At 36.5% G+C, this 13,888-nt stretch overlaps 1 protein-coding gene across 1 annotated transcript in view; it reads left to right on the top strand.

The window, feature by feature from the left end:
* Window positions 1–3,766: 3,766 nt before the first annotated feature.
* Window positions 3,767–13,888, top strand: part of ALDH1A1 (aldehyde dehydrogenase 1 family member A1) — a 34,692-nt gene continuing 24,570 nt past the window's right edge. Inside the window, exons 1-2 of the mRNA XM_075138134.1 lie at window positions 3,767–3,871; window positions 11,795–11,899. Coding sequence (XP_074994235.1) covers window positions 3,782–3,871; window positions 11,795–11,899 — 195 coding nt within the window. The 5' untranslated portion in view covers window positions 3,767–3,781. The remainder of the gene's footprint in view (window positions 3,872–11,794; window positions 11,900–13,888) is intronic.

The following is a 13,888-nucleotide window of genomic DNA, read 5'->3' as shown; positions in this document are numbered from 1 at the left end:
CATTTGAGCTGCACAAAGGTTTTGAAGACACTGCTATGACTTTGGCAAGGTGACACAGGACTCTCCTGGCCTAACATCTCAGGGCGGCTAGGAAAGGCTGGGGCATTTCAGATAGTGCTAGTATTGTGTTTAGGGAAGAGAATCCAGTCACGAGTTGCCTCTGGCTGATTCTTGTGACACACTGATTTCATTGATTGGTTTGCCAGCTAGTCCAACCAAAAGCTCTGCTTTCATTGGTGTACTGCTGGCTATTAAATCATATCTCATGTCATGAATATGGGACTGCAATGAATCTCAAGAATATAGGCCAAATTGTTTGCGCACGTGGACTACAATGAACCCAATCAAAAAGTAACTACCAACAATGTTGGCAATATCCCACTGTGTGATCACATCCAAGGAGAAAGGTTACTTGTACTCTGGAATGTTGTGTTTGGTTAGTTATTAATTTTTTTTTTAATCTTTGTGAAGAAACACATAGACAAATGATTTACAGCTTCTTCCAGCATAAAACTTTCATTCAATTTACTGACATAGAATGACATAAGTCCGACCTAAAGTCCATGTGGCCCTTGGTCTTGTGTTTTAGCACCGCCAAAGTCATGCAGCAAAGCATCTCATAGCTTGATTACAACTTGCATGGTGAACCACTACCTTTCATTTGTTCCTCTTTGATCTTGTATTGAATAGGGGAACTCAGTAGGTTTAGACTGGGAGAAATATTATTCATTAAAGTGTAGAAAGCACTATCACATAGTTACATAACATATCATGTAGTTCTCCAAGGTGTGGAGTGGCTAGCAGTGAAAAGATAAAAAGAAGTAACAATCAAATCGTTGACCAAAAGAAAGGAAAAAAATAGATAGAATTTAACATTTTCCAATAAAATATTAACAATAAAAATATGTAAACTTCCATGTACAATATCTATAATATCCGAGTGTTGTATAATCCACTATTTGAAAGAATAGTACAGTCCACTAAAGTTATAGTGCTTGAATTGCCCATCTTTATTTAGGTGAAATGTGTAACAGTAGTGATGCAGGATGGGGAAAAAAAGTCACAGAATGAAAATAGCAGGAAGCTGTAATAAATAGGAACATGGGCTGTCAGGCAAAGGAAATAATTTCTACACTAGGCTAAAAGGAATCCTAGGCTGAAAGTGAATATGAATGTTATTGGATGGGAGATGACTGGAGTGGTCATGAACAGCTAGTTTAAGCAACAGTTAGAATTTCCTATAAAAAGGGAGGGGAGTCAGGCATTCATAGATATGAGAACACAGAGAAGTTAAAGGAATTATTGACATTAATGGCAATGCTTGGAGCAAGGAGCAAGTCTCAACAGATAAGGCCCGACCCGTAGGACAAGCAAATTGCTCAAGATAGCAAGTAATCTTTTTAAGAGATGAGACCTTTTTAACAATACACAAGGTTTAGAGAGAAAAGAAAAGACTCCCAGGAAGCGTGGTAGTGAAGATGATCCATGCAATCCAAGACTGAAAGAGGGAAACAGAAAGGAAAAAAAAAGGGTAAAGTATGTGTTAAATGAATGAATGGTGTGGAAAATAAAGCAATGATTACCAACATGTTTGAAAAAGTAGAAACTTTTCACCCAGGGTGGTATCTCCAAAGCCTATCTAAGCATATTTCAGACTGTACTTATAGACATGGGAAGAGGATAAATGCTATCATTTTCCAGAGAAGTTATCACAATTCACTTCTAGCTTAATCATTTAAAAGAAAATCAGAAATGTAATGGTACCTAAATATGAGAATGTATTTAGTACACTCCCATTTGGGAGAAAACTTTTTTGCTTTGCTTGAAACCAGACAATTCCACTGATCTCAGTCTTACAGCTCCAATTAAATTCTGTTTAAGTTAGGCAAATCTGAGCAATTAGCACGTGAATTAACTAGAGACAAACTCTTTGTGGGTTAGTGGAGAAATGAATGGCAGGAAGATTATTAGCATAGACTTTAGTGTCTAAACCAGAAAATTAATGGAAATTAAAAAAAAAAATAAAAAGGAAAACCACAAAAATTTGCTATGTGAAGGTAGCACTGAAAAGCTGTATTCCAAATAAAAGTGAACAAACCCTACTTAGACATTGTCTTTTTTCATGAGACTCAAAGACATTCTCTAAGGCAGGCAAACATTGTAACCTAAAATGTTAAGGTCTGAAAGTGCTGTTCACAAAACTTTCAAATATACCATTCTATGTTGGAATGTCTTGAGCCAGCCAGCTGAGGCAGAAGAGCTGAAGGATGCATTCAAAAGAAGTAAATGAGCCAGTAACCTTGGATATCATGGCATTATAGCAATGGGAATGGGTGCCCTTCATTCACGTGACAGGATGAATGGCTGAAGCTTGTTCAAGTTCACACAGCTCTTTACATCTCACAGAGAGATGACTATTCTGAGAATAGAATTCTCTCTTATCCAGAAATTACTTGGATTTTTCTAAAGGCCAGAAACTCTTGCTCCAACCATATGTCCAAACACAAATATCATCAATGATAATTATAGCATGCTCTTTAATTCAGAAAGTATGTTACATATAACTAATGCATCGTAAGATTAATCTCATGATATGTTCTGTATCACCCATCAGTTAATCAGGCAACAAAGCCTCCACTGCCAGATGGTTCAGATGATGCCTGATACATGAATTAACTGAGCTCAGTGAGTTTTTCAAGCATCTGTGTAGTCTCAATGAAAACAATAAGACCATTTCTCTTTATTTCTATGGCACAAATCCATTGTGCATATATCAGAAGCTTAGCATACAAAAACAAGTGCTAATTCAGTCCTAGTTTTTTCTGTGATACTATTCATCAGAAAAGGTAGGACTTAATGAAGAAAGGAGTTTTTTGTGCCTTACAAAATGATTTGCCGGTACTAGGATATGTTTCTCAGTGAATAATCAGAACTGGTCATATACGCACCAGTGCATTCCGCCCTGGGTAGAAAATCCTGTCAATTAAATAATTTGTTTTGAAAAGCACAAACTCAAATTTTCCAAAGGGCACTGTAGTAAAAATTTTGTCCTTAAAGTTGTGGTGCTATCTGGAAAAAAACAACAAGCTTTTGCTTGGTTCTACCCACAGAGTATTTTTTCTGGATCAATCAATTTTGTCCTACCTTCACATTTCTTGAAAAATATGTGAAGGATTTTGTATCACCATAGTCATCCCTTATCTCTGTGATCTACAAAGCAGGTATTAATTACAGGAATTATAATGTACTCTGAACATATTAAAGCGTAACCTAAGGTGGCTTGTTTTTTAGTGAATGTTTTCCAGCTTTGGGAATTATTCTCACCAACTCTTCAGTGAGAAGGTTGTTTGTTTCCAGAGCTAAGTCTGTCTTTACCTTCAGAGCTGCCTTCAAGTACATGAAGAACTTCACTTAAAATCAGGGGAGCTGCCTGCTGAGAGAAAAAAATTTTACAGGTAAGACAAGGAGGCCTTAAACTGTAATCCCCAGTAAGAAGTTTGTAGTGTCTGGCTAAGCAGATTTTTTCAGCAGCGTTTGCTTCATCGAGGTCTCAGCTTAGTGAAAGTATTGCATTTGGTCTTAAAAATAAGTAGTGTCATTTTCTCTTTGCAATGAATTCTTTCATCCAATCATATTCCTGTATGCAAATATACCATAGCTGGTACAGATAAAAAAGCACAAATAAAGCTAAGAGCTCAGTAAGGACAAAAATCACTGTGCTTCCCTTATACCTCATTTCACCTGTGTTTCAGGAGCGTCCTCAAACTCCTCAACTGAAAATATGAAGAAGCAAGGTTCAGACAGCAATCCTGCTCCAGTTTTGCCAGCGCTGCCAGAACCACTCAAAGATCTGAAAATTAAGTACACCAAGGTTAGTAGCATTTGTGGTTCTTAATTTTTCTTATGCATTCAGTTCAGACAATAGGATGTACTCATTTTAATCTTCTATGAACCATGGAAGCAACTGTAAATCAGTGCTTAAAATGTTTATTCTGACTTGTTTCTAATATTATACATATTAGCAATTAATATTCAGTGATCCTTTTAACGTAAGTATTTCAGGAAGTGTGCAAGTGTGATAGAACCATTTCATATGTCACTTGGAGTGGATGTTGTTTTTCTCCTGAAACAAACTTTCTGCAGTGATAATTTTCTCAGAAAGTATAAATGGAGCAAAGAAGGAAAAGTTTCTATTATTATATTATTTTTCAGAACAGCAAGAACAAATTAAAATGTTAGCGTATTGCATTGTATTACAATCAGATTTAAATAATTATACCAAATAAGCTTATGTGGAAAGGGATGTATGAAAATGAAACTAAAATAAAATTCATTCCATTCATATATTTTTCTTAGAGATAGGGAATCTGTTTTTCAGCTTAAACGAGTAGCTATCAATAAAACAGATAGTCTACCATCGCTAATTACTCAATATTATCATAAACTTTTTGTAATAGCAAATTCTTTCCATATGCAGTTAGAAATACACAGATAAAGAAGGTCTGAATCCAGACTTGTGTTCCGAGCTTGAAAAGACCATTTGCCTGTTTTATATCATAGTAGGCAGATATCTGCAAGAACTTTGAACAAACTGTTGGCAGAAAATATTGAAACTCTGCCTTCTGAAACGTTCAGGTACTACAATTGATCAGAAAGGATCTCTTGTCTTTGGACACTCCTCGGTTACTGTTCAATTTTTTTTCTCATTACCACTGCACTGGAAATAAATTTTATTTTCTAGAACCACTGCTTATTTTCTTTTCCAAAAGCAAGGTGTTTAGCGGTTATCTAGATTAGTCCTTTCAAATTCCATTCTATCCTATTTTTTCACTGAAAAAACCTAACCAGATTTCAATGCATGTCTTTCTTGACTGAATCACACAGGACTTTACTTTGTAAATATTTAACAGGCTACGAAAACCATGTAGTTCTGCCTAGAGAGTGATAGCTCTCTACTGCTCTTCCTGTCTCAAAAAAAAAAAAAAAAAGCTTAATTCAGAGAAGGTACTTTAGTACCTAGGTCACAGTGGTGTTCCAGAAACTACAATGTTATTTGTTTGACTTTTTTATTTTTCCAAAGGAAAAAAACTAATATGAGCAAAATGCCAGCTCACAAATTTGCTGTAACTGAATATGCAAGACATAAATTCCAGTGAACATTTCTACCCTAATATTTAGTTAGTAAAAATCTATTCCATTAATACAAAAAGCAACCACAAGACAGCCAGCATGGCTGAAATGTCTATAGGGCACAGTTAAGGAGAGTGTCACATAGCAAATGCATGGCCCTTCACCAGCTTCGTTGCCCTCCTCTGGACACGCTCCAGCACCTCCATGTCCTTCTTCTAGTGAGGGGCCCAAAACGGAACACAGGATTCAAGGTGCGGCCTCACCAGTGCCAAGTACAGGGGCACGATCACCTCCCTGCTCCTGCTGGCCACACTAGTTCTGATACAGGCCAGGATGCCGTTGGCCTTCTTGGCCACCTGAGCAAAAGAAATTTCACAGCAGGTATTCTATATCAATATATTTGTTTAAAGCTTACAATTTCAATCTTTAGTGGTTCCTTAAATAATTTCATGTATTTTAGCTGTATTGCTTAAAGAATAAAGTAAGACTCCATGACATATTTCGAAATTAGTAAATCAAAACTGATAGCACTTGAAATGAACCTCCTCTTGGGCCACAAATCACTTTCAGGTTTAGCTGTAACTGTAAGATTCACTGCCATCATCAAACTGAAGAGTATCTGAATGACTCTCATAATCTGTAAGAGCAGATGTGAATAGAGGGGAACAATTTTTTAGCACTGTGCATCACCTCACCTGAGTGATGCTGAATTGCCTCCAGCATGCGGGAACCCAGCCACAGCCCCGGTGCCTCTTCACTGTTCTTGGCCTCTAAAAAAACACTGGTGGTGTCATTCCCTGGTTTACTGTCTGCACTAGAAAGCTTGTGAGCAGTCAGCTGAGCAGCTGTTGAAATTTGGTGATCACTTTTAGCTCTGTAAAATAGGCAGCTGGGCTCATTTGAAGAGCATTGTCAAGAAAAGCTTTATCACAGCAAGAGTTGCAGGCTATCTAGGGGCAGATTTATGGTGGGAAGAGTTTATGCTTTTTCTTGTACTATATGTTTGGAAGAGTTTCTGGTATCTAAAGAGAAGATAGCTTAGACATTTCATTCCATATTTATAAAGCTACCCTTAATAGCTAAGTTTGGGATAGTCCACAGTTTAGATAGTTCTATTGCTTTTCTTGGCTACATCTCTGTAGTATGGATTATAGTTTATAACAATAATAGTGAATTACATAAAAATTTTTCCCTGATGAAGAATACATTTATAGACAGATACTGGGTATGGGATCATGTATAGGATCTTTGCAACATCAGAAATGAAGTATTTTCTTCTCTAAACTGCACTTTTAAGTCACTTCTACAGAAGCACTGAGGCCTGAAACCCTGTACAGTCTTCGCACAATACTGAACCCACAAAAAGGGGATCCTTATTCTAAGGAAGATGCAGCAAGAAGTTATGTTTCATAAGGTGATGACACCTAATGTAGAGGCCCTAAAATCTATTTCAGCAGGGCTATGGTGTGCTCCATCTGAGACAAAGTTGTCCAGAGTCAAATACTTTCTTTCCTCATGCAGCACAGACACAAATATGGCACTTCCCATCTAGCAGATATTTTATAAAATGAACAGACAGTCTTTCCAAAATATTCAAGGACTGAAGGGGAAAAAACCACTGGGATGACAAAGAAAGGCAAAGATCTTGTCTCCCTGTTCTCTGCTCAGGTCATTTGAGTGACCAAATCAACTGTCTAAGTGACAGAAATACTGAAGTCTTGCAGGTAACTTCAATCCCAAATGGTGAAAGGTATCAGGTTATCTGAACTGACATAAATCATTTTAGAGAATCAAGATTTTATCGCACTCTGACACTGGGAAATAAAACCAGTCAGAAGGTTTTTGACTGCAATAGACTGTTACCTGGGCTCTATTTTAGATACTAAGCTTTAGTAGCATACAGTCTCATCTACAAGAAAAGTGTATTTCCAGGTCTAGTGCAAAGAAGTTTGAAAGTCATTAATTCTTTGGGCTGTTGAAATAAAAAACATTCTCTCTCCTAACCAGTGAAATAATGGTTACGAAATGTCTGCAACAAGATTTCTAAATCCTTGCAAAATAAATTTGCAGCCTTAAACCTCATGGGCCATAGTCAGTCATCACAGACAACCCCCTGCACAGCACATGCCATGGAAGGGTAGGTCTTTTGCTAAGGTCTAAGCTGCCAGTGGAGTTCTGACTGACCGACAAAACACTGTAGCCTATTGCAAGATGATCCCAAATGTTTTTTTTTCATCAGGACAAGGGAGTTGCCAGAGGCTGCTCTTGGCTGGTACTTCAATGTTGCCTGGATTTAGAGATCAACATCCTGTTTGTTTGCAGCATGTGCTCCACAGCATTAAGTGAGCATGGTTGCATGCATGTTTATGAGTGCAGCTGCCTGCAGTATATGTAACACTGCTTGCATGGAGAGTTTTGACTTTTTCCTTCTCTTTCCTGTCTTTCATACCTGCATATGCAAGACTGCTATCTGGCTTATAAAAGACATCTGGATAGTTTGATATAATGTTGTGTATATATTTAATATAATGAAGTTATGTTTTAAATGGGAATGGTATTAGAAACATTAATAAGAAAGATATTCTAAGCTAATATTATGGGTGACATTGGTTGGTGCAATAAATGTAGTATTTAAACAAATACTTTTACAACTTCCAAAAATGGTATGTTTTGCTATTATTCCTTTCACAGACAGATATGAATTTGGCATACTGCAACATCATAGCAGTGTTATGTTAATATTTACCTTTTACTTTGTCTCTTTTCTTGGCAATGTAGCTAGTTGCTAAAGATGGCTTTTTTCACATTAACCATTTAACTGCTGTCTTTGCCCTTTCACAACAGTCAGAATTTTGTGTGGATATTCCTACAATCAACTTCATCACATATCTGAAATTTCCAGGGACATACATATTTATTTCCCTGACAGCTTTTGTTAAATCAGGAGTTTGCTCATCAGTCCTGATGGTAGGAGGCAGCAATGACACTCTATATATGATGCCCGCCATATAGAAACCATATAGAAACAAGCTGAAACATACAGGAAAATATTAATAGCAAGTTGTTACCATGTCCATTTAGAGATAATATTATTATTGATCTTGATATTTATTATTATTGATCTGATATTTATTTATCAGATAGTCAGTGTAAGCAATTTCAATACTATGCAAAAAATCTGTTCCCTGAAAGCTGTCACGTTTTCATAACTTATGTGGTTGTGGTAGTAGGGTTTAAATCCCAGGTCTGTGTGACAAAAAGCATTTATCCTGCAGTTTTGGTGTCTTGACTTTGTCCTGCCAAGTCAACCATCATTTGCTTTGATTTGCCTGCCCCGAAGTATTTTCTGGTTTCCAATTTAAATGTTCCTGCCACTCTGAACAGCAACAGTGGTTCCTTTATCCTAGTCGAGAGCAAACAGGAATCACATCCTGTCTGCTAGTTGGTCTCACAGCTAAGCTCCAGTGACTAAAGGTGGGGCAAGATGCCATGACCTTAAAGATAGGCACGGTTTCAGTACAAAAGAGCTGGTACAGTCAGTCAGAGCCTGCTATCGTCTCCAATGTGTGGTCTGCCATGTGTGCCAGCAATGAAGCAGCATTGGGAGAGAGCAAGAAGGGAGGGCACGAGCCCATCAGCATCAGGAAGGTGGGCTCAGGCATTGGGAGGGCGGCTTAGGGTGGCAACCTCGTTTCAGCACTGACCCAAACCCAAAGATCACAGAGATGGTTAGAGAGAGGATGACAGGTACTGTTAACATTGGACTGTATACATTATCATGTCCACTTTAAAGAACAACCAACACTTGGTTGCAACATAGCCTCCTCTTTTCAACATCTGTACCATGTATCAGATATTTCCAATGGGGTTTTTCTTTCTGTTTCAAGGCTAACCTATGCAGTCAGAAATAAAAAGTTAACCGACTTTGACAATTTTACCAGCAGTGGCTCAGAGATGGCAGGCTCTAGGGTGGCATAGATCTTGTGCACCTACAGGTAAGGGCCAGGTTCTATTTTGCATTTGTGAACAGATATAAGTACCTCAAATTTCACCCAGAGGTCCTTAGCCTTCACTCTGCTTGTCCTCTAAATTTTCACAGCTATGTAATATCTTATAACTTCTCAGTAATTACGACTACAGTAGAGCATATTTTTAGTAGATTGTTTTATTCTCTGTCACTCAGCAATTGCTGAATCAATTCATTTTGTATCATCTTTAATATGACAGAAGAGAAAATTCAAATATATTATAGTTGTTTTAATAATCGTATAAAGTACATCTTTTAAAAGACAACATTTACCTTTTCAGAATAGTGTGTATGGTGCCATATTTTCCCTACACAATTGAAAAATATTGATTTTTCAGGAAAAATTGCAGTGGTTTGTTTCTTTGTTTGTTTGCTTGTTTGTTTTAATGGAAAAGAAGACTACTTTCTACAGATTTCATCAACAGCTTTATTAATATTCAGTAACCAACAACCTAGAGAGATGTAGGACTGCTCACTCCTGAAACCTTCTTTGGACTAGGTTTAAGGGATATATAGCACAACTAAAATTAGGACACCTGAGCTTGAAAGGAAGGAAAGTGCCATACCAAACAGACAACAAAATTAATAGTAAAAGTAAAGAAGACATGGTGGGAATTTTGTGCTGTCTTTGGAGAAAGTATTCTTGTATGGCGCTGATGTCATTTAGACTTTATAAGGATTTCAAACATTTAATTATTCCTTCAGCTGTAACAGTACCTTTGCCAATTACTTATTCCCATACCAAAGGGCCTAGATTTGAATTTCTGGGGTAATTATTCCAGAAAAGGTTACAGATCATAAAAATTCAATATGGGAAACAATAATGCCCATGTTGTTTTGTTTAGGTCTTGTTCTAAGTGCACCAGCAATGTTGCAATCAAGAGTTGACGGTATTTGTTCCAGTCATGCAAAGTAAATTCAATACAAAATGTGTTTTCAGCCAGTATGAGAGTTTAATCTTTGAATAAGGACACAGCTCCTAACAATTATTAGATGAATTTTGGGTATCAATTTCATTGCTGCTGGGTAAGCTGTTATGATTAACTTTGGTGTAGGCCAGCTGCTGTGCAATTGTTGTTCTTTTGTGCTTCTCAATTGTTAGCTATATGTTTGGCACTCTATGAAAAAATTAAAATAGAAAGATATTAAATAATAAGACAGGATATTCTAGCAAGATTGAGGAAAGCACAATTTTAGCTTGTTTTCTTGGTTTTAATGTTAGACTTTTTCCTGTCCTTGTCAGGTAAAAGTCAGGATAAAACAGTTAAATGAGCAATGCATGCTGGCCTGGTTTTCCTGGTATATGGATGTTCCACACAAAGGCAACAGATCAATAAAAGGGGTTAGACGATGTCTGGGAGGATAGAAAATCAAGAGTGGTGGTGTCTGCTAAGGGAAATCAATGTAGAGACATAACAGAGATCCTCACAGTTGGAAAGAAGTATGAAGAACTATCAAAATGGACACAAGTAATATTAATTTGTAATACTCCTTGCAGTTCAAACAATAATAGTCAGACATTGGCAGTAATAGTCAGAATGACAGGAGTATGTTTGCATTTTATGCCTAAAGGCTGAATGGGAGTCAGGGAAGTGTCACCAATGTCAGGGTGACAAAAGATTTGATAGCTGTGACCGTTAAATTGGAGGTAATCAGGGTACTGACAGAAATTACTGAATAAATAATGAATAAGATCAAATGGTTAGGATCACCTTAAGCAGAAGATACTGATTATAAAGCAATGACAGCTAAAATAGTTACCCAAGGATCATCTCACCAAAGCCTGAAGTCATACTACGCCAGTAGTTTCACCATTCAAAAACAGGAATTGCAGCATGTGCTGAAGACAAAAACCAGAGAGGTTTGAATTCTTGGTGTTTTGCAGAGAAACTTTCAGATAGGGAGGGGAGATACATGACCATCAGCTGTAATCCTGCCGAGCAATGAGGGCATATACATTGTCAGGACTCACATTTGCTGTATGTTTGTATGATTATATTCACATGTTAAGTGCAGGATTGCAGTAATATGGCACAACCCCCCTTCTGGCACCCATAATATAACCCCTGGGAAATAACAGCATTGTGATGTGAAAATGTTCAGATTGAGAGCCTGCAAATAGTCTTTCCAAAGTAGGAACAGGAACTAGCTTTGAATACTATGATCAGAAGTGCCACCGTTTCCTATATATTTTCATCTAGGCCCTCGACCCCATCTAGGTAAGAGAAAGACCCTCCATTATTACCAACCCTGGGAGCACAGGAAACCCAGGTAGTTTCAGGTAGCTCATTTAGGGCTGTAACTCCCTTGTGCATCACAGACTTGAGTTTGAGAGAGGAAGGACGCCTTTGTAACAGTATCTTTTTATTATATGAATCAAAGTGAAAATATCATGTAGAGAGAGAAAGTTTGCCTCTCCAAAGGAAGTTAGTTTCAAAACGCTGTTCCTGGTTAAGTGCATATGTGATTACTCATCTCTTCAGAATAATGTAGAAAGAGGTATTCCATTTTTAATTCAGGTACGTATCAATTAGGCAGCTCTCAGCTATGAAAGATAGATTTATTCCTTGAAACAGATAACAGACAGCAGCTATATATATGTGAATAATATTTTTTGCACTATTTCTTCCTCTGCAGATATTTATAAACAATGAGTGGCATGATTCGGTCAGTGGTAAAAAATTTGAAGTCTTTAACCCTGCTAATGAAGAGAAAATCTGTGAGGTTGAAGAAGGCGACAAGGTAGGGTTTTCTTTCTTGCTCTTAACCCTAGCTTTAAATTCAGTTCTGCGTCTTAAAAGCAGAAAGGCAAGCATCCATCTGTGTTGATGAAAAACACCACCTCAGAGGTGTACTTACTTCATTCCCTATACCTGCTTCTGCAAACATAATTCTAGCTTTTTTACTAAGCCTTAATATTGTTTGTAAACAGACGTTGAAAAACGACTTTACTCGGGATCTTGCTCATATGACGAAAGTTCTGAAGAAATATTTTTTGTTAATAATATTGATCCTTTTTGTTATCTTTGATCAGTGATATCTAATAATTTATTTGGGGTTTTTTGTTATTTTTTTCCTAGCTCTTCCTTACACAGTGATGTAATCTGTTCATTACACACTTATACAGGGTTTTTCATTATAGATAACCTGAAGTGGATAAATACTGATATTTCCCCACACAGACTCTGCGAAGATGATCATTACCATCAGCATTTTTAGCTATCAGTATGTCTTCTCAGTACTGTCCCCTTCAAATATTTGGTTTTGTGAAAGATATATTGGAACATAGTCCTAAAAAAGACTCTGAAGCTGAAGGTAACCCTCAGCTAAAACTTAACCTAAAAATAGACACTAATTCCACCAAAACTGATTTCCTTACAGCATGTTGAATTGATGAATTCAAGCAGAGGACTAAAAAGTTTGTTAACACCTGTAAACAACCATTTATTTTTTATATTTATGAGGTTTCTTAGTGGAAAATTAGAAATAGATGCCATGTAATGAAAAATATAGTGAAAACCTAAGCCTTCAAATAAGCAGCTCTGTATTTTTGTTATATTATGTATTCTTCTGCTGAAAAGGATTTGCCTAGTGCTACCATATAGTTTAAATGTAAGTTATCAAGTAGGGGGGATAGTTTTTTAAATAGAACAGACCACGTTGCTTAAACAGTTTTAAAACCGATGACCAAAGAATTTTTACAAACTCTGAGAAAGTAAGTATGAGAAGTGAATGTTCTATTTCCAATTCACAGGTATAAAAAAAGTAATGAGTATAACTGAAAATAAAATTGGTTTTATAATTACTGTTTTGGTTCTTGCAAATATTTATTTCATTTCCTACACTTTCCTCTTCAAAGTCAGATTTTTACATCCAAAAGTGAGAAAATTTTCTCACATTTCTCACAAAATGACATCTGATGTTCATTTTAGTCAAGAAATACCCACATCTAGTATGATTTGTATAACAAGTGTGTTTTAAATTTAACAGATGTCTGTTAAGCACCTTTTTATCCATGAGAACTACTATAAACTTATAAGCCATTTATCTATTATAAGTTCATCAAAAATTTACTGCCAATATAATAAGCATAATCTCTTTCAGAATATTTTAATTTACTGTATGAAGATTGACTCTGAAATTAAATGCTGTTTTGAGAATACATAGAAACCCAGTTCATTTAACATCATGTGCTCATTGAATCTTAGTTACTTTGTTCTGTAATTTCACCATTAATCTCCTAACAAACTTTGACTCAAATGCTACCTGTCTAGCACATGAGCAATAGTGACCACACATTGTTAAAAAGGCCGTACTGAAGACACAATTTAAACTTTTTGTTAGACAAAGATGGCTGAGAAAGTCTGCATGAATCTGTCTTTTGATAATTTCATATACCTAATCATGAGTTTTTCAAACACCTTGTTCTTGCTTTTCTTTAGTCCCAGTTACCTGTATATAGTGCTCAGGGTCACCGAGATTATTTCAGGCTCTTTTTGTCCTCAGCCAAAAAATTTCATAGCATGCTTTTAACTTCTGAATCGTGTCCCACTAGAACCATACATGCTTTTGATGTAAAATGCTACTTCTTCCACCTCTTCTATGTTCAATGTTTAAAAAACAAATTACATTGCAAATCAGGTTGGCCTGATATTTGATCATCCTCAAATTAAGTTACTCATGACCTGCAACTGTTCACTTACCACTCAGAATTTTTGTAGCTTTCATTCC

This window comes from Calonectris borealis, chromosome Z (assembly GCF_964195595.1).
Source record: "Calonectris borealis chromosome Z, bCalBor7.hap1.2, whole genome shotgun sequence".
Classification (NCBI taxonomy): Eukaryota; Metazoa; Chordata; class Aves; order Procellariiformes; family Procellariidae; genus Calonectris; species Calonectris borealis.
This window is presented reverse-complemented; position numbering and strand designations above follow the sequence as displayed.